The sequence below is a fragment of the Acanthochromis polyacanthus genome, chromosome 24, assembly GCF_021347895.1.
Source record: "Acanthochromis polyacanthus isolate Apoly-LR-REF ecotype Palm Island chromosome 24, KAUST_Apoly_ChrSc, whole genome shotgun sequence".
NCBI lineage: Eukaryota > Metazoa > Chordata > Actinopteri > Pomacentridae > Acanthochromis > Acanthochromis polyacanthus.
This window is the reverse complement of record NC_067136.1, coordinates 1,901,149-1,922,192: the sequence shown is the minus strand read 5'-3', so window position 1 is coordinate 1,922,192 and position 21,044 is coordinate 1,901,149. Positions and strand designations below refer to the sequence as shown.

General features: G+C 36.4%; 1 protein-coding gene and 1 long non-coding RNA gene across 3 annotated transcripts in view; both read left to right on the top strand.

The window, feature by feature from the left end:
• Positions 1-21,044, top strand: part of LOC110971193 (tetratricopeptide repeat protein 39B-like) — a 37,821-nt gene that overhangs the window by 10,328 nt on the left and 6,449 nt on the right. Inside the window, exons 7-19 of one of the 2 annotated variants that reach the window (XM_051944333.1) lie at positions 899-963; positions 1,068-1,173; positions 1,495-1,560; positions 4,121-4,229; positions 4,305-4,372; positions 4,483-4,542; positions 5,122-5,283; positions 5,354-5,445; positions 6,672-6,792; positions 6,871-6,982; positions 8,717-8,834; positions 9,045-9,161; positions 10,546-15,980. In XM_051944333.1, coding sequence (XP_051800293.1) covers positions 899-963; positions 1,068-1,173; positions 1,495-1,560; positions 4,121-4,229; positions 4,305-4,372; positions 4,483-4,542; positions 5,122-5,283; positions 5,354-5,445; positions 6,672-6,792; positions 6,871-6,982; positions 8,717-8,834; positions 9,045-9,161; positions 10,546-10,642 — 1,293 coding nt within the window. In that variant the 3' untranslated portion in view covers positions 10,643-15,980. Of the gene's footprint in view, positions 1-898; positions 964-1,067; positions 1,174-1,494; positions 1,561-4,120; positions 4,230-4,304; positions 4,373-4,482; positions 4,543-5,121; positions 5,284-5,353; positions 5,446-6,671; positions 6,793-6,870; positions 6,983-8,716; positions 8,835-9,044; positions 9,162-10,545; positions 15,981-21,044 lie in introns of those variants that run through there. The other variant, XM_051944334.1, reaches the window with a different exon arrangement.
• LOC127532535 (uncharacterized) lies at positions 20,328-21,044 on the top strand. Its single transcript, XR_007939950.1, has 3 exons — positions 20,328-20,629; positions 20,845-20,912; positions 20,983-21,044. It is a non-coding gene; the product is annotated as an uncharacterized LOC127532535 (long non-coding RNA).

Sequence of the window (21,044 nt, the reverse complement as noted above, 5' to 3'; positions counted from 1 at the left end):
ACATGTTTACCTGTCTGTTTATCTTTTTTATATGTGTGTTTACATTCTACCTACCTGTCTGATCATTTACCGTTTTTGGTTGTTTAACTGTTTGTTTACGTGTTTGTTAACATGTCAAAAAACTAAAAGTTGAAGCACAAAGTAAAACATATCAATTATAAAATAACTAAGAGGAGGAACTAACAGAAACAGGCTGAACACTGCGAGTGTTTAGACTGTCGTACGTTAAACACATGACATATGTAAAGTACTGCAGTACACAGGAGTGTAGTATCCTGCAATACTTTATATACATTAAGCCGATAAAACATGAAATATCCCGACACACGTGGCGGTTTTGTTGTTTCTGTTGGTAGGTAAACATGAATTAGCATCCGTCATGTTTACATCCTGATGTTTATTGACGTTTATTATAAATACTGTAAATAAACAATATTTTCATAACAGTACTGGCTGGAAAAACATCATTTTTGAGAAATTGGGAGACATTTTTGACATTTTTTTGTGATTTCGGGTCAATTATGAGACAATAGTGGATAAAAAGGTACATAAAATAGCATTTTATTGAGCAGATTTTTCTAAATTTAGGGTAACATTTTGAGTACATTTGGATCAAATCCCAACAAATGAGACGCTACATGAAAAAAGTGATGTCCATTTTCAATCCTGACATCTTGTTTTCAGTCCGGCTGCTGTCAGCTCGATAACTGAACCGTTTTCCTGCAGAAAAACACAAAAAGTGAGCCATTCATCGTCTACATAGATACCTAGAGAGGGGACTACCGTCAAAATCAATGGTTTTTTTGTATAATTTAAGACCTACATTGTTACAGAAGGCGCTCGGAGCTTGTTGGAAGATACTAACGATGACTTCTTCTTCTTCTTTTCGGTTTTCCAGGATGAGAGCATGATCAGTTTCATCAAAGGAGGCATCAAGATTCGAACCAGCTACCAGATCTACAAGTGAGTCATCGATTTAATGTTCAAACCGCTTTCAGTCGAAACAGTTCCAAAGAAGATGACTGTTACTTCCTGGTTGTGATGTCACACTTCATGTCATCCAATAGGGACTGTCAGAATGTGCTGAACGTCACCCAGGACCTGGCCGGCCAGCCTGATTCGTTCAAGCACTTTGAGTGTGGAGTCAAGATGGGGATCGGCTCCTTCAACCTGGTGAGACGTTTGATTTGTGGCCCCTGGAGTCCCGGACGGGAGGAGTTTAGCTGCTGCAGATGTTCAGTCACACTGCGTCTGATTTCCAGATGTTGTTTCAGCTTCAGGTTCACAGAAAATGATGAACATTTAAAGCCGTGGTGGTGGAGAAGACGAGCGTCTGTTTGTCTGATCTGATAGGAATAGGAGTGTATCATCAGCGTACTGGCGAATCAGGGACATAAACTTACACAGTTCCAGAATAAAAGACAGTACATTATTGCGTCAGTGGGACTCTATTTGATCAATGTTTTGCTCTAAAGTGGTTGTTGTGTCTTCCAGATGTTGTCTCTGCTCCCTCAGAGGATTCTGAGGCTCTTGGAGTTTATCGGATTCTCAGGAAACAGGGTCAGTACAATGAATACCTTTAATCCCTGAAACTTCAAACCTGTTAGTGAATTTATAAACATGTTTTCTTTTCTCCAAATGACTCCATTTATTAAAAAAATGAACTCAGAGCAGGTTTTCAACTTTCTGACGGTCTGTGAACACATCATTTCTGATGTGCCGTCAGACAATTAACCGAATCTCAGCTTAAAATTATGATATGTTGTTAAAATCATTTTATTCATTTAAAACGATTCAAAAATGGGCCATTTACTGGAAGCAGATTCTGTAAAAAACTAAACATTCTGCTCTTCTTTGGGAAACTGTGAAGCCAAGACTGACTCAGTTCTAGCAGTCATGTGACAAAAAGTTTGTAGTTTTGAGTCATTGTGGAGAAGTTTTTCTTTTTTTATCACATTTAACTTATTTTTAGTCATTATGGTGAAGTTTTGGGTCATTTTGGGCATGCAATTGTCACATTTTTCTACATGTTGAATACGTTTCTGATATGTTGGACAAAGTTTGAGTTGTTTCAGAAAAGTTTTCACCAGTTTTGACCAATTTTTCTTCATTTAGGAAAAGTGTCACATTTCACTGATTTCTGACTTTTGGGGCATGTTTTGGGTCCTTTTGGCATAACTTTGGACAAACTTTGAGTTGTTCTAGAAATGTTTTGTCACATTGGACAAATTTTTATTGTTAGACAAATTGTGAATGATTTTGGACTCGTTTTTGTCAAATTGGACACATTTTGACTTATTTCAAACAATGTTTATTTTACTTTTGACCAATTTTGAGTCATTTTGTATAAATTGTTGAAACATTAGACAAATTTTGTCCATGTTGTTGTCTTGTTAGGCGTGATTTGGGTTAATTATTTTGGGCGATGTTTTACCAAGTTACAACACATCATTATTATTTTGGACACAGTTTTTGTCAAGTTTTGACCAATTCTAAATCATTTTTAATACGCTTTTAAAACACTGGACAAGTTTTGAGTCATTTTAAACAAGTTTTTATCACATTGGACACATTTTGAGCCAGTCTGGGAGAGTTTTTGTCTTGCTGGACAAATTCTGAATTATTATCCGCCGCCTCCACGAAGTGGAAAAGGGGGATATAGGTTTGGCCTCCGTCCGTCCGTCCGTCCGTCCGACATGAAGGGGACAGCTTTTCTCAGAAACTATTACAGCTAGGATTACGAAATTTAGTGTGTAGCTTCACACCATGGACACCTTGATCAAGTTCGAAAATGAGACCTGTGCGATAATATTTAACAGAGTTATGGCCCTTGATCACTATTTTGGATATAGACTCATAGACATCACATGTGGCGGGGGATATTGATGACCATGTCTTGTTTTGACAAGGTCTCGTAACGTTGGACAAATTTTGCTTCATTTTAAACAAGTTTTTGTCTCCCTGGACATATTTGGAGTCATTTAAATTTTCATCAAGTTTGACAAATTTTTCTGCATTTTGGACAATTTTTCGCCACATAGGACGAGTTTTATTGATCTTAGGAAAGTTTGTACCAATTTGGAGCCATTTTGAGTTTAACTCATGTTTTCAACACATTTGTTCAAACACTGGGCAAATATCGAGTCATTTTAAGCACATTTTTGTCTCGGACAAATTTTAAATCATTTTGGACAAGGTTGGGCTAATTTTGTTTCGTTTTAGTGAAGTTTTTGTCTTGTTGGACACGTTTTGGGTCCTGTAAGTGAAGTTTTCATCACTTTGGACGCCTTTTGAGTCACTTTGGACACTGTTTTTTCTTAGTTAATATGTTTTCAGTCATAATGGGCAAATTGGTTTCATGTTGGACTAGTTTTTAGTAATTTTGGACCAGTTTTTGTCAGGTTATGACCAATTTTGAGGCACGTCTAACACATTTTTGAAACACTGGTCAAATTTTGAGTCATTCTCGAGGAGTTTTTGTGTTTCTGGACAAACTTTGAAGCTTTTTGGACATTTTTTGTCATGCTGGATGAATTTTTATTATTTTGGGCAAAGTTTTTATCAAGTTGGATGCATTTTAAATCATTCTTAAAAACTTTTTGAAATATTGGACAAATGTTGAGTCATTTTAAACAAGTTTTTATCACGTTGGGCACATTATAAATCACTTTGGATGGGTTTTTGTGTTGCAGGACATGTTTTAGGTCCTTTAAGTGAAGTCAAGTCTGACAAATTTTACTTAATGTTGGACCATTTTTGTGATTTTGGGTAAATTTTGGGTCATGTTGGAGACATTTTTGTCAGGTTTTGACCAATTTCAGGTCATTTTGAACATATTTTTGTCTCGTTGGACATGTTTTGGGTCATTTTTTAGATGTTTTGTCATATTGGGCAAATTTTAGGTGATTTTTGAGACGCTTTTGTCTCATTGGAAATGTTTTGGATCATTTTGAAGACGTTTTTGTCTTGCTCGACATGTTTTGAGTCATTTGTGAGAAGCTTTTGTCTTGTTGGACCTGTTTTGCGTCATTTTGGAGACATTCTCAGTCCTTAGAGTCCAGAGAACTAACCTGAAACAGACTTTAAAGTGGTTTGTTGTCTGAACTTTCTCTGTCTGCAGGGCTTCGGTTTGGCTCAGCTCAACGACGGAGCTTCCAGCCACAGTTTGAAGTCCATCCTTTGCGTTCTGACGCTGCTCTTCTACCACACCTATGTGTCTCTGGTCCTTGGTAGGGAACTTTATCAGCTTTATTTACTTCATCAGGAGATCCAGGACGCTGAACTTTGCTGTTTTCTGTGATCAGGAACCGGAGAAGGAAACGTGGTGGAGGCCGAAGCTCTGCTGGAACCATACAAACACAAATACCCCAAAGTATGGAAAACACAAACACCACAGCAGCACAGATATAGATTATGGTTCAGAAAAAAGCACACAAAGCAGCAATTTAAGCACTTTGTCTGAGAGTGTGTTCTGTCTTTCAGGGCTCCATAATCCTGTTCTACTCGGCTCGAATCACTGCTCTGAAAGGAAACTTTGAGAAGGTTTGGACTTTTAGATTCACACAAAACAAGTTTAACCTCGCTATTTATTTATTTAGAACATCAGAGATGGTATATGGTGATATTATAATGTAGTAATCAGTGTTTGTATGGTAGAATCAGAATCAGAATCAGAATCACTTTTATTTGCCAAGTATGTGAGCACGTACAAGGAATTTGACTCCAGTATTTTACAGTACCCTCTTGTGCCAGACAAATAGAAAATTTAATAATAAACATAAATTATGCAACAACAAAAAATATTACAAATACTTACATAATTTTAACATTACGTAATAAGAAAAATTAACATAACATAACATAACATAACATGACATAACATAGCAACATAAACTAACTTAGTTTAAAGTGATCAGTGGAAATGGTGCATTTCTGGAGCTTATGTACAGGATATACAGATATAGATCATTTTTATTTACACAGTGTATACAGACTGTGTGTAGTTATAATAATAATGTAGTAATCAATGTATTAGTGGTATAATAATTTTATTAGTGGTATAATAACATAGTAATCAGTGGATGATTAATGAGATAATAATGTGTATATTTTGCTGTCCAGGCCCGGGCTCGCTATGAAGAGTGCATCAGCAGCCAGCAGGAGTGGAAGCAGATCCACCATCTGTGTTACTGGGAGCTGATGTGGACTCATTCGTACCAGCAGGACTGGAAGCAGGCGTTCCACTACGCCGACCTGCTGTGCAGAGAGAGCCGCTGGTCCAAGGTCAGCTAAACAGACGCTGCTAATGTCTGAAAACACGACGCCCCGCTAAACTAAACCGCTTCCTGTGCAGGCGATCTACGTTTACCAGAAGGCGGCCATCTTGAGCATGATGTCAGAGGACGAGGCGAAGAAGACGGGAGAAGACGTGGTGGAGCTTTTCAGGTTCCAGCTTTAAAACTGATCTACTAATCTAACTAACATCATTATCGTCATCTGAAGCCTTGAAAAATTAACACATTTACACAAAATGCATGAAAATATACGAGATATTCTCAGGAAATAAATAGTCAGACAATGAAATAAACTAAAAAAAATTAAAAATTCCTTTTTTGATTTTATTGTATTTTTTACGAATTTAAGTTAATAATAATAAAACACATTAAATTACAGATAATATCTTGTAAAATGCCAGAAAACAAGCAATAATTTACATGTTAACCCTAAACAAACTAAATTGTGAACAATGTTTACACCAAAACCTATGTTTTATTTACTGGATTTAAATCAAAGCAACTAAATATTACTGATGTTTCTGTGGTACTTCTCACTACAACTACACTATAAAAAACTATAGAAATCTGGCAGCAAGGATACCAGAAAAAGTACATTAAAAATAACTATTGAAAAGTCCAAAACTGTGAAAACAGCAGCAAACTATGATGATGTCTTTAACTGATTTGTATTTATACACCTTAATACACCTTTATGTACCTTTATACACTGTTATATACCTTTATGTGCTTTTATATACCTTTAAATACCTTCATACACCTTTATAAACCGTTATATACTTTATACATCTTTATATATTGTATAGACTTTTAGACATGTTATACACCTTTACATACCTTTGTGCTTGTTTATATACCTTTATATACATCTGTGTGTCTCCACATACCTACATAGACCTTTATATATCTGTAAATACCTCAGAAAAAAATCACATTTGAAATTAAAAAACAAAAACAAAATTGTAAATAAAATTCACATCAAAAACCTGCATTTTGCAAATATTGATTAGTACTATTGCTACAGCTATGCTATAAAAAACTGTAAAAATGATTCAAAATATCATTCCAAAAATCTACAAAAATGTGCAAAACTGTAAAAATAATATCAGCTTTAGCGATAATTTTAGCTGATGCGAATACAGTAAAACTTTACAGTCACACATTGTTTAAACAAAAATAATAATTTATAGAAATACAGATTAGTGATGCCAACAGCATTTATAGTTTTTTAACCAGTCTTTAATTTTCAAAATGTAAATTAATACTAAATTAATGGTTAACGTGTTTAGTCTCTGTCACAGTGCTCCTTCATTAAACTCCCTCATCACCCTCTGCTGGTCATCTGTAAACTCCTTTGTCGGTGTTTTTGTTCTTCAGGCAGGTTGAAGGTCTGAAACAGCGTCTGGCAGGAAAATCCATCCCAATGGAGAAGTTTGCTGTGAGGAAGTCGAGACGCTACAAAGCTGCTAACCCTGTCCTGCTGGTCATCCCTGCTCTGGTACTGAACTTTACCCTGGCTAATGCTCCAATCATCGCTGGTTTGAAGGTGTTTACCATCGTTTCATTCCCTCCGTAGGAGATGATGTACGTCTGGAACCTCTTCACCATAGTCGGGAAACGAGCCGACTGCACCGAGGCGCTGCTGGTCACCATAGAAAAGGCCGAGGAGCAGATTCGCAATGACCCCAGTAAGCTAAACATAGTGTCGAGCTAGGAGTGTTAATGCTAACACTGTTTAGTGCTAATGCTAAAGCAAGAGAATGAGGTGGAGTTCCTCAGGGCTCCGCCTTCGGTCCTCTCTTTCACTAAACAACAGCTTTTTACCAAAATTATTCTGCATTTTTAAAAGAAAAATGACCTAGGGCAAACCACAGATTTTACAAATATTCTAGTTTTTTTTTCTGAACTGTTCAGGCTTTGGAACATTTAGCAAAAAAATTATGATTTTCTAAAATTTTCCGAGTTTTATTTCACATCCTCAAAAATATTATTTTTCTCCTAAAGTAGCCTCAACCTAAAAGGATTTTTGGAAATAGCCCAGTTAAAATGATTTCCTTATTTTCCTTAATTTTTCACAATGGCTCTGTTTTGTTTTTTTTACAAATATTTGACAAGTTTGTCCTCACGTTTTCCAGCTTTCAAAACATTTCCTGATTTCAAAAATGTCGTGATTTTTCCAAAAATGTCCGAGAATTATTGAACATCCTCATTGATCCAAAAATATTTTAGTTACTGTTTGACTATAGTAGGGTTAATTAAAAATATTAATTCTAAGTGTGCTGATTTATTCAGATTTCACTCATTTTTTAACCCAATTTTACACTTTTCTGTAATTTTCCAATTATTTTCTGACTTCATTCAAAAACAGCTTTTTCGTCATCACATATTTTTTCCCACCTAAAATTTCTCCTAAAGTCACTCAAAAAAACGCTTCATTTCGGAAATGTTTGTCTTTTCCAAAGAATTAAAAATAAAAAATAATATCCCCCTTTTACACATTTCTGTAATTTCTCCTCTGTCCTCATTTTTAATAAAGCTTTGATAAATATCCTGATTTTCAAGAAAACAATCACACCCTCAGCCCGGTATTGTCCTTATTTAAAGCTCAAAAAATGTCTTCATAAATTTCAAATATCTAATGAAAGTCAACATTTTTCAGATGATGAATCCTGTTTGCAGATGTTCAATCATCAGACCTGCAATAAATCTGTTAAATAAACCAGAATAGAAACTATAGCAGCCTTTACTATCAAAAACAGAAAATATTCTAATAACTTCCTTCTTTTTCCCTTCTGTCCTAAGTTTTCTAAATGTGCTCAGTGACAAACTAGTCAGATTTTTTTAATTTTCTACATATTTTCCACAAATACAAAACAGAAGCCTGTTTCAAAAAATGTTTCTCCATGAAAACATTTAAGGATAAACTGTGCTTATAAATACTCATTTGTGTTAGCAAAAATGTAAAAACATCATAAGTCTGTTTTTTACAGCATGTGACTGTAAAATCTAACTATTTAAATCAGCAAATATATCAGTGATTTTTAAATATTTGAAGTTTTCTAAAGAAAAAATTCACTTATATTAAAGCTTAGATGTGTTAAATTATTGGTCAAATCTACTAAAATCACAGAAATAAAACGTGATTTATGCAACAAACAAACAACAAAAGCAGGTCAAAGCTGTTAATAATGTCCACTTGGAAATACCTCCAACATTTTCCATAACTGTTGATAATAAATGTCTCATCTACAGATTCTATTCACTAAAGTGAAACGTCTCCGTGTTTGTGAACCGTTCGTGTTGAGAATCCTGTTTTCAGATGTTCAGTAATCCAACCTGATGTGTGGTAAATCTATGAAATAAGCTGGATTATGTTCCCACTTCCATGTTCTAATACATGTCGGTGTCTTTGTCTCCTGCAGACCCGTCAGAGTTCCATCCAGACAGCAGCTGTCTGGTCCAGATGTTGAAGGGTCTCTGTCTGAAACATCTGGGGAGGTTACTGCAGGCCGAGCTCTGCTTCACACAGGTCCTGTCCAGGTAACGCTAACACAACAACACACAGCAATACACATTATAACACACACCAACACACAGAGACAGGCTGGTTTGTCCACTTAGTACTGAGATGTTATCATGTTTTATTGTGTACAGAGTCAGTGGTTATCTTGGCTCTGTGTTGTAGTGTGTTGTGTTGGATTATCTGGTGTTTTAGTGTGTTATCTTGTGTCATGTTGTGTTTCCCTGCAGTGAGAGTCGTATCCGGTACGATCACTACCTGATTCCTTTCACTCTCTATGAACTGGGGCTGCTCTATAAACAACAGGGAGATTTCTCCAAGGCCACCGCCTACATCGAAAACGCCAAGTAGGTTGAAAACTGTGGACTTTAAAATGTTCCTCGTCATAATACAAGCATTTATACTCCTTTATATACCCTTATAAACATTTTTACACATTTATACACATTTATATACCTTCATACACCTTTCTATATATTTATACACTTTTATAAAATTTTTTTACACATTTATACACTTTTGTATATCATCGTATATAATAATATACCTTCACAGACCTCATACACCTTTATGTACTTGTATACACCTTTATGCGCCTTCATGTATCATCATATACATTTATATACCTTCATAAACCTCATACACATTTATACAACTTTATACACCTTCATTTATCTTTATGCACCTTTATATACCTTAATACACTTGTCTATACCTTTATATACCTTTATACATATTTATACATCTACATATACCTTTATACGCCTTTATGTACCTTTATACATTTTATATGAGTTTTTATACCTTCATACACCTTTATATATATTTATACACTTTTATAAACATTTTTACACATTATACACCTTTGTATATCATCATATACGATTATATACATTCATAGACCTCATACACCTTCATGTACATTTGTACACCTTTATACACCTTTCTTTACCTTTATACATCTTTATGCATATTTATATACCTTTAGACACCTTTATGAACATTTTTATACCTGTACACACCTTTTTACATCATCAGAATAAACTTTTATACAACTTTATTCTGGTTTATACACCTCTTTGACCTCTTTTACACCTTTGTATGCCATAAAATACATTAATCCATGTTCATACACCTCTGTATACCTGCATGCACTTCCTGACACCTCTGTAGATATAGCCTACCTTTATACACATTTATACACCTGTATATACCTTGGAACGCATTTCTACGTCTCTGTATACTTTCATGTGTCTTTAAAAATGCCTCAGCAGTTTCATATACAATAATATACCTCTTTATATACCTTTCATAGACATATGTACCCATGCTGCATATTTAGCCTATACCGCTCTATAGATTCTTATTGTATCATACATCATCAACAGAATAAACTTTTATACATCTTTATTCAGGTTTAAACACCTGTTTGATCTCTTTGCATCTTTAAATATCATAAAACACCTTCACATGTGTTCATACAGCTCTATAAAGCCTTAGTGACATCAGTGTCTGCTCGACATAACATTTCTATGTCGGTATACAAATAAATATCCAGAATGAAACCCTGCAGACCAGAACGCCTGAACAGGTTGTTGTGAAACAACTGAAATTCCAGACGTGCTTTATGATCCGAACCGCGTCAGGAATGTTTCCTGGTTTGTTGTGAGGCCTTCACTGGAGGGTTTGCTGTTGGTTCTGTTGACTCTGACTGGTTTTGTTCTGCCTCAGGACCAACTATAAGGACTACTCCATGGAGTCTCGGCTGCACTTCAGGATCCACGCGGCGCTCAACAGCCTCAAAGGTTCACCTGTCGGGACGCCGTAACCCGGAGACCATGAAGGAGCTCAGGTGTGTCGGCGGTGTCCAGATCGCCCGTCCGCCTGCTTTTCTCTCCAAACTTTTGTTTGTTTGTTTTTTTAAACTTTATTTATTTTCTTCAGCCAAGTCAATGAGATTCCAGATTAACTTGCACTCCTCAGACAGGCCTCCCATCGACGTCTGCTGACAGAACCGAGGTTTCACCGACAGACGCAGAGCCACGGTTCAGCCAGCACCAGGTTTTTGGTTCAAGACGTAAACACACGAGGCGTTTTATTGTGAAGGGCTCGTTCACTCAGGGACGCACACAATCACTTTCTGCACATTTTTGACACAAAACTGCATGAATAATCCGACAGTTTCTGCAGATCACGATACTGACGAACCTTCTGGGAACAAATGAGTCTTTTCTGTGTGAACGGGCCCTAAAATCAAACCTTTATTGTGAAAAGCTAACAAATCATGGCCTTACACTAAAGTCATCTTAACGGTTTGTGTACATGTGTGGGAAAGAATCGTAAATACTGACAGATTTCAGGGTGCAGGATGAAGCAGCAGGGAAACATGATGTCTAGAAATTCAAACCTATGCTTTAAACCTTCTTTATTTTGCCTTTTTCGTGATTTCTAAACGAAGCATCGCAGCCTTCTCTCTCACCGACCGTGGCTTAAACAAACACAACACACTCATTCCGGGCTCGCACATGCTGCCGCCATATGCACAGATTAAAACGGCTGAAAACGCACATTTCGCAGCAATATGAAAGGATTTGTGCTGTCGATTCTCGGTCATCGTGTCGGTCTGTGAGTTTCCACGTTTAGCGTCCTGCAGGTTTAACTCTGATGTTTCTCAGACGCACAGTAGCTCTGGAGGTTGAAAACACCTTTTTAAATGTCGCTGCTGTAGAATTCGAAGGCTTTCTTTCAGATTCCAGACAAAGTTGTGGCTAATTTACAGCAAAGACTTCTGCTCCGTCAACATTCTGGCTGCTCGCGCTGCGCCCTCTGAAGGCTAAAGGTGCAGCTACCACATGGACAGATCGCTTTTAAATCCCTAGACGCCGATCCTCATAGAAAAACTCCCCAAAATACACTTAACAAACCAACAACTACAAAGCACAATTGAAAATCAACAGACCAAAATTAGCCACAAGTTTCACACAAACCTCATTTGCATACAAAAATATGACTTGTGCTGAAAATGTGCAGCAGATTTAGCTCTGACTGTTTGCCAGAAATCTGGAAAAACTACAAGTAATAACTTTATTGACAGAAAGGCTGTTTATGGCAACCATAGACTGATTGACTGTTCAACACTAAACTAGGCCAGTGAACACATTTAAAGCAGTCTTCCCACTGGTTTGACGGCTTAACACTCGTTGGGAAGCTACTGTATGTGATGAGCTAAGCGCTAACTCTAGTGGACACCATGACAAAGACCAATGTGGGAGTTTAGCTAGCAATGAGCACCATGAAAAATACTAATAAGGGAGTTTAACTAGTAAAGGGACACCATGACAAAGCCTTTTGTAGGAGTTTAGCTAGCAATGGGCACCAATCAATCAATCAATCAAATTTTATTTATAAAGCGCCTTCCAACAGCCAAAAGGAGCACAAGGCGCTTAACAGAGTAAAATAAAATAAATAAGTAAAAGCATTTTAAGAAACACACAGTTCTAGAAAGAGCTAAGCGTCACACGCTACATGGAACAGGTGCGTTTTCAGACGACATTTAAAAACATTTAATTCAGAAATGGACCGTAAGTGCGATGGAAGAGAGTTCCAAAGCTTAGGGCCAAGAACGGCAAAAGAGCGGTCACCATACTTTCTATATCTTGCCCTGGGGACAACCAAGGAGGTTTGCTAGACGAGCGTAGTATCTTGGCAGGTTGGTAAATTGCCAACAGCTCTGAGATGTGGGGGGGGCACGCCCGTTTATGGCCATAAACACGAACAACAGGACCTTGTACTGGACTCGAAAGCGCACCAGGAGCCAGTGGAGCACTTGAAGGACCGGAGTGATGTGAGAGTATTTTGAGGAGTTGGAGATGAGACGTGCTGTTGCGTTTTGAACCAAGTGAAGTTTATGGAGGAGTGAGTGATTAAGTCCAGCGTGAAGGGCATTAAAATAATCAAGCCCTGAGCTGATAAAAGCGTGAGCAGCCTTTTCCAAATCTGCCTGGGACAGGAATGGCTTAACTCTGCTCAGGAGCCTTAGTTGGAAAAAGCTCGCCCTTACAACTGAACTGATCTGCTTCATAAAGTTAAGTCCCTCGCCAAAAATTACACCCAGATTCCTCACAGCAGAAGCAAATTGTGGTGTGGATGAACCAAAGTCAGGGGAACTGCAGGTTGGGTCAGGACTGAAGAGAATATAATCGGTCTTTTCCAAGACATGACTTTTTCTTTTCACCATGACAAAGACTTAGATGGTAGCTAACAAGGAGCTTTAAATTATGTAACAGTGGCATTATATTGACACATTCTTTTCTTATCTGTTTGTATTCTACGCCTGCTTTGAAGGAATGTGGTTTTATCAGCTCAGAGAGGTGATTTCATCAAACCGAAGCAGCTTTGCCTCTGAGAAACTCCTAAAACTGTCCTCGTTTGTTGAGTAAATTATGGAAGCGACCGAAGGCTTCACGTCCGTCCTGGCATTACTGTTGTGTAGCTTGAGCTGCTTGATTCTTTTGTTCTATTGTGTTTTACTCTATTATGTAGATCAACAATGAAGAGCAGTTTTAGTGTCTATAAATGTCCTGAGGAAAAAGAAGCACAACCTCTAAAGATCATGTATCATGACCCTTTTGCTTTTCAGTAGTTTGATATTATTGACTATGATATATAACATATATATATATATATATATATATATATATATATATATATATATATAAATGTTAACACAACGAAAAGATGGACCGGTTTTATATTAGGTAGCTTTGACAAACACTCCAAGGAAAAGGCAGGAAAATTTACTGCCAAAATGTGGTTTTACTCCATATTTAACTCCTAAAACAGCGAACCAATGAATTAAATTATTTAGTTCTACTTTTACAGTCACCTTAACGACATCTTTGCTTGCACCAGGTTGAAGGACGTACTTGAATAAAGTCACAACAGTACTTCTCCCTATATTGAATGTAATGACAGAAAGAAACGACCAAATTATACATGTGTGTTTGTCTATTGCTGGATGTTTTTATTTCATTGTGTATTTTGTGCCTGCACGTCTTTGGATGTAAGTTTTCTTCATGTCTTTGTGTGATTTGAAACTTTACCTCAGAACAACTTAACACACCAAATGAATTACTTCATTGGTAAAAAATGTACAAAAACAACCAGAGTCGTCTGTGTTTAGGAGTTGTGTTGATAATGAAATTAATAATAATAAATAATAATCATAATAAATTACCTTTAAAGAGTTTCTATAGGGCAGTTCTTGAAGTCAAAACACTTGGTACGCATCTTATGGACATCAATATAACCGTCTCGAAGCCTTTGAGGCTAACAATTTAGCGAGCTAACGGACATGACCGTAACATAAGAGATGCATAAGGCATTGTGAAATGAGGCGTCCATTAGTAAGGATAGTTTTTCTTAGACGTTACGCAATTAAGGGGAAAAAATGGCATCCACTATTTCTAAAAAATACAAACGGACTTTTCTTGGTAAACACGCAATATTTGACCAACTGCTAATGCTAGGAGATTGCTAGCAAAGATTTTAGTTTGCTAGCATTTGTATCAAAGTTCTGGAACAAAATAATTTAAAAGGTAGCACACTAATATATTGGTTTTGTGTCATAACATTGCTGAAAAAGTTAGCATTATAGCTCCATGCTGGTGTTATGCTAACATACTGACCTGATAGTGGAGGCTTTAGCTTGCTAAAAGCAAAAGTTTTAGCTAGCTAATGTTTGTTTCAAAGTTCTGGAACAATGCACAAAAAAATTGTTTCACCCATGCTATATACTAAAAGCTCTTGCTACAATGCTAGCATGTTGGTTGAAGAAGTTTTCACCAGCTTATGTTGATACAGTAAGATCTGGAAAGAAGAATTAGTGATTGTTAAAATGATTTTTTAACTATTAAATGACCCTCTATGCACAAAAGAATTATTTACCAGTGCTATAAAATTGTTTAACCAATTCTAAATGCTATTTTGAACTTGCTAAAAGCTCTTGCTACAACATTAGCATGCTAACTGTCATCACATTACAAGGTATTATGTTAATATATTGATTTTCTGTCATAAAATTGACCTAAAAAGTTAGCATTATAGTGCCACACGGGGTGTTAATGCCTACATGTTGACATGACAGTGGAGGCTTTAGCTAGCAAAAATAGAAGTTTGCACAAGCTAACATTTTAGCTAGCTAATGTTTGTTTCAAAGTTCTGGAACAAATACACAAAGTCATTAATTTACCAGCACTATAAAATTGTTTCACCTATGCTATATACTATTTTGGAGCTAAAAGCTCTTGCTTAAAATGTTAACATGCTGCTCGAAGAAGTTTTTACCAGCTATCGTTGTTAAAAGTCTGGAAAGAAGCTGTAGCAATTGTTATAATTATTATTTAACTATTAAATTATCCAATATACATTAAAAAATTGCTTAACAATGCTATATACTATTTTAGCAATGCACTCCTAGCTCTTGCTACAGTGTTAACTTGTTAGCTATCACATAACAAGGTAGCATGCTACTATATTCAACTGTCATAGATTGTGCTACAAGTTAGCATTTTAGCGTGAGCATTAAGCATTGATGCTAACATTTTAGCATGCTAGAGGCTCCAGTTTGTATCTTTTGATGTTCGACATTCAAGGCTAATTTTTAAAGCAATTTTTAAAGAATTTTCTGAATCACTGCGCTTTTGTACGTCGGCATTAAAATATCTGTCAAGTTGGAAATCAGAAATGACTGCCTTTTTTCTTTTTCACTGCGCGAAACTGCACACAAAAGCATAAAATGAACTCTAATACAGGTAAATGTTCCTGATAATAAAGCGTTTCTGTTTCTGTGATGATAATTAAAAGTCAAACGCAACACGTTTCCTCCATTTCTGGCTTCCGTCTCCATTCATAAACCGTCACAACTTCCTTCACAGAAGACTTTGGTTTGTTCGTTTCATCCGTTGCTTCTGTCAGTGTTTCTGTGTGTTAAAACTGTAGAATACATTTCTGCATCACGTGTTTCTCTGCATATGTCTAAACTTTTTCTTTTCTTTAATGAGACTTTGCTGTTCGGTGTGTGGAAGATTTATTGTTGAACCCAAATGATCGGCTTACGGTTAGCGGTGGAGATCCACATGGTGCAATAAAATGAAAACAGAAGAAGATTCTTCATTCTCAGTGATTTTTCTTTCCTTGTTTGATAACTGTTGCCACATTTATGTCCCTCCTTTTAGTTCTCTTTCTCATTTTTCTTTCAGAGCACAAAAAAGGTTGTGTTTAGATACAGTATGAGTGTAATTTATTGATTTTTAAACCAATAATCAAGGCTTTCAGTCTGTTGCAATAGTAATAATAGAAAAGGTGCTTCACCTTTTCGCCCAGAAAATGCTTTTTCCTCCTGATGACAGTCCTCGCCAAGGAAAAGACAAGATAAGGACTGTTTTTGTGTTTAACTTGACAGAAAACCAAATCATAGACCGTGTTGTGTGAAATGTTGAGTGTTCTCGAGCATCGTTTCTTTTTAAGGTCAACTGAAAAGATGATTGTCTTTTTCTCATCGATCCAGTTTCTGTAAATATCTGGAAACAGGAATCACATGAGCATCTCCAGACATCAGAGGACTTTGTAACTTCTACAAAAAATGAAAAATAGCAAAAACATAAGAAAGGATTCAGAGGAGGAAGCACTAAATAGAAAAAAAAGCTAATTGAAAAATAGAGTTGCCTAGAAAACCTGTTAACTTTAATGTTACGAGTACCTGAAAAGAATAAAATCCAAACCAAACAGTTTTGTTGGCTACCATTAAATTGCAGATTCTGTTGTTTAGGCTAGCTAACCTGAACATTTAGCTTATCTGAAACTGATAGTTGGCAAGATGTGTTTTGGCTATTTAACAAAAAACATAGCTAACTCCAAATCTGTTTTATGTATAAAGAAAACATTAGCAAACCCCAAATTTGCTTTAGCTTACAAACACAAATGTTAGTTAAACCTAATTTGGTTTTATATGTCAAAATAAAAATGTTAGCTAACCCCAAATTTGTGTTAGCTATTTATCCAAAACGTTAGCCCACCCCAACTTTATTTTGACGATCAAACAATAATGTTAGCTAACCCCAGATTTCTTTTATCAATCAAACCGAAGCATTAGCTAACTCCAAATTTGTTTAAGGTTTTTACCAAAAACAATAGCTAACCCCAAATTTGTTTTAACTATTAAACAGAAATGTTAGCCTTTCCCAATTTGTTTTAGCTATTTAACAAAAATATTGGCTATCCACAGAATTTTTTTAGCTATTTAACAGAAACATTAGCTAACCTCTAATTTGTTTTATCTCACAGAAATGTTAGCTAGCTCCAAATATGTCCTACCGAACAAGCTCAGCAGGGAAACAGAAACTTTAGCTAGCCTTTTAAAAATTTTTAAAAAGATAGTGAAAGTAGTTTTCTAAATGTAGATGGTTCCAAACCAAAATGTTTAATATATAAATGTATTAGAAAACCTAAACAAGAATACTTTATGACATCAAAGTAAACTGTTAGCCATCTAAGCTAAACTTTTAGCTAACCTGAACAAAATCGTAGCTAAACCGAATGTTTATCCAGCATTTTTGATGAACACAATTAAAATAAGATGTTCTAATTAATGTATTTTCACAATGAAGGCATCCTGTGTGTGTATTCTGTTATTAGATGTAAATTACAGCTCCAATATATGTGGGTTGTCCAGAATTATTGAGTGAAGTGTGTGCAATATATTTCAAAAGCCATAATTCTTTTTGCTAGTTGCCTTTACACACTCCAGGAAAGCTTATTCCTTCCCTGGAAATGCGTAGATTCTCACCAGAAACGCACCAGATGTCCTCTGGATGTGGGATAGTCTCAGCTTGTTCCATAAGTCTGCAGTTTAAACCGGAGATTTTCCACAAAATATTTACATTTTGTCACAACATTTGTTTGCCAAAGGTAAAATTGTTCACGAACATGAAACTATTGGAGAGAGTCTTTAAAAATGTGAATTATTGATGCTTCTGGTGTGTTTGTGGCATTAAAAGTCCTCTCTATCCCCGCTAGCCTCTAATCTGATAATTAATGTTAGAAAAAAGACTGGCTTGGCCAATAAAGAGACAAATGACTCCATCAGTCCAGGAGCGTTGTGAATAAAAGTCTGTACGCTTCATTTTCTCAAGCTTCTGATTTGAATAAAAACCGCAGAAACGGATTTACTTGTGTGAAAGGTTGTGTTTGGTTTGGATTAATTGTTGATATTTTGATCTATCAGCACGAAGTCTCTGTTCAAACCTGAGAACTCAATAAATCTGAACTGAAATAAGTTAATTTGGTCTTTCTTTGCCTCATTGTTCTGGGTTCAGTGTTGATTTTTAGTTCAACCTTTGGAACATTTGGACCAATATTACAGATAAACCAGTGACTCATTTTGGCAGCTTTGAGGTTTGGAAACTTTCTAGAAACAGTCAGACGAACATAACTTGTAAATATTTTGTGTTTGTTCACTAAAATCTGGTCCAATTGGTGGTTTTTTATGAAGCAACTAAACAATATTTTTTGTTGTTAATCAAAACTGTCATTTAAAAAACAATGTAAAACACTCTCAGAACTACATTTCCCATCAGCCCCAGCTGCTGTCAGGCACAGGTGTGGCTACTTTAGCACTCTTGCCATTTATTGCCCAAAATTTGATTTAATTGGTAAAACTAGCGAGCTAATTCAAACTTTATTAGCCAATGGGAGCTGGGAATGAAACTTTGTAAACATCAGACTGTTGAGGTCAAATACATTTCATGTTTAAGTGTAAAAATGCCCAAAATAAAACTGTTTGTTTACGTCTGAACACTCTGAACTTGCTGCTAACTCGAGCAATTATGTGTTCAGCATAGCGTAAGTCGGCCACCTAAAGAGAAACAGTAGCTTAACCAAGATTTGTTTTATATAATAGACCCTTTATTTGTTTATAAACATTGTGACGTTTTTTGTGGGCTGGGGCTTATGCTGGAGGCAAAAGCGGAGGCGAGAAGTCAAGCGGGACTGGGAGTATAATAGTTTGCGCTGGGAGTTTGCGCTGCAAACTCGAGCATATTTTAACCCGTTAAACTTCAGTGTACCGCCGGCGGTACACTTACTAATTTGCATAGGAATTTAAAGAATGTCCGAAGGCTGCAAACGCGATTATACAAAACACTATACGAGCTGATGGAGAAAGCTTATAGTTTCTCATGAATTCCGCCGGTATGAAATCCACTTCAGAGTGTGAATACCACAGCCGGGTAATATAAACACATTTGTCCGACAAAAACAAATACTTCCATCCATCCGTTGCTTCTATACACGGCTTTCCAACGCACACAGCCGCGAGCTCACAGTTTTCCGGGCGTTCATTAATGTACACCACAAGGATGAAAATATTCCACAAAAAACGGCCATAATCCAACCTTGGACATCCAGACGACACAAGCCAGTAAACTATTTTGTCCAAAACATGTCTAAGTCGGTATATAATCCACGAATAGGTCGTTTTCAAGGAAATGCACCTCGCGATGCGCGTCCAATATGCCCTGTATTTCTCGTCATATTTTTTTATTTAAAAATAGAATATTAGCAATTTTTTGTACTGAAAATGGCTGGAATTGACTGCAGCTGATCGTCTCTGTCCAGTCTTTTCGCCTCAGTGCATTTAACCACAACTGTCTTCGTTCCCTCTGAGCACGAGTGTTCGGTGGAATCCTATAAAACTTTAATTTGCGTTCGCCAATGTCATTCCTCCTATTCTGGCATCCAAAAACACAGCAGGACGACATTTTAGAAAAGTTGATAGAGCCTAGTCCTTCAGTCTTTCGCCTTTCGGTCACGGCCGCGGGCTTCCTCTTTTGCCTCCAGCTAAAGCTGTGACGTCATTTGTGACGTGGGTCATTAAAGGGTCTATAAAAACAAAATTTGTTTTAGCTATGAAACAGAAGCATTAGCTAACCCCAAATTTGCTTTATGTGGCAAAACAGAAATGTTAGCTAACTCCCAAATTTATTTTAGCTATTAAACAGAATAATTTGCTAACCCCAAATTTGATTTCACTACGAAACAAAAATGTTAGCTAAGCCAAATTTGTCTTAGCTATTTAATAAAAATGTTAGCTAACCCAAATTTGTTTAAACCATTGAATAAAAAAGTTAGCTACCCTAAATTTGTTTTATCTATTTATGAAAAGCGTTTGCTAACCCCAGATTTATTTGAGCTGTCAAACTAAAATGTTAGCTAACCCCCTAATTCATTTCACCCAATAAATAAAACCACAAGCTCAGCCGTGAAACAGAAACTACAGCTAATCTTTAAATTAAAAAAAACCAAGTGAAACTAATTTTCTAAATGTTAGATGGTTCCAAACGATATGTTTAATCTATAAACATGTTAGCAAACCTAAACAAGAGTGTTTTATGACATCAAAGTAAACTGCAAATCTTTTCCTGTGACATCTGAATATTGATCATAATGAGCAGAATACGAGCTAAGAAGCAGCTTTTCTAGGATCCACAGCTTTAAACAGCTACTTTACTAAGCTTAGAGTTTAAAAATTGGTGTTTTCTTGTGTTTGCTGATTGGTCTGTCATGTTTACTGTTGGGAGTCTGTCAACACGGAGCAGATAATGATTGATGGAGGACGTCATTGTGACCACTGGAGTCTGTTCGACAACAACAGAAGGAGAATATTAGTTTATTTTGTTTTACTTTGGACTAAAGCAGGCGGATGATGTTTGTCAGGATGGTTTCAGTTTCTCTCCTGTTGCTGTTGCTGTCCGTCCTGGTGAGTTATCTCCTGTTTAATTCGTTTATTTACACATTTAAATTCTTTCTCTGCAGCTTTAGGTGTGTAAATGAAGGGAATATGCAGTTTTATACCACCGTCATGTATGAGTGTTCCTTAATGAACTGTCACTGATGAGAGTTTTTATGTTTTTAGATCTGAATCTGTTCTAATTCTTCTGAACTGCATTCTGCTGAAATTTATTTCTCCTCCAGTTTTCAGCTCAAAGTTTCGCTGTAAAGACGGACGAGTTTCTCGGCCCTCCAGAGTGTCTGGAAAACAGGTGAGTGCTCTCTGATTGGCTGAGCTTGTTTGCTTGTTTATTTGTTGATTGTGTCTGTTTTATTCTTCAGGTTTACTCGTGAATTGTGTGACTTGGTGTTCTGTCCTCCATGGCAGCGCTGCTTCAACGGAC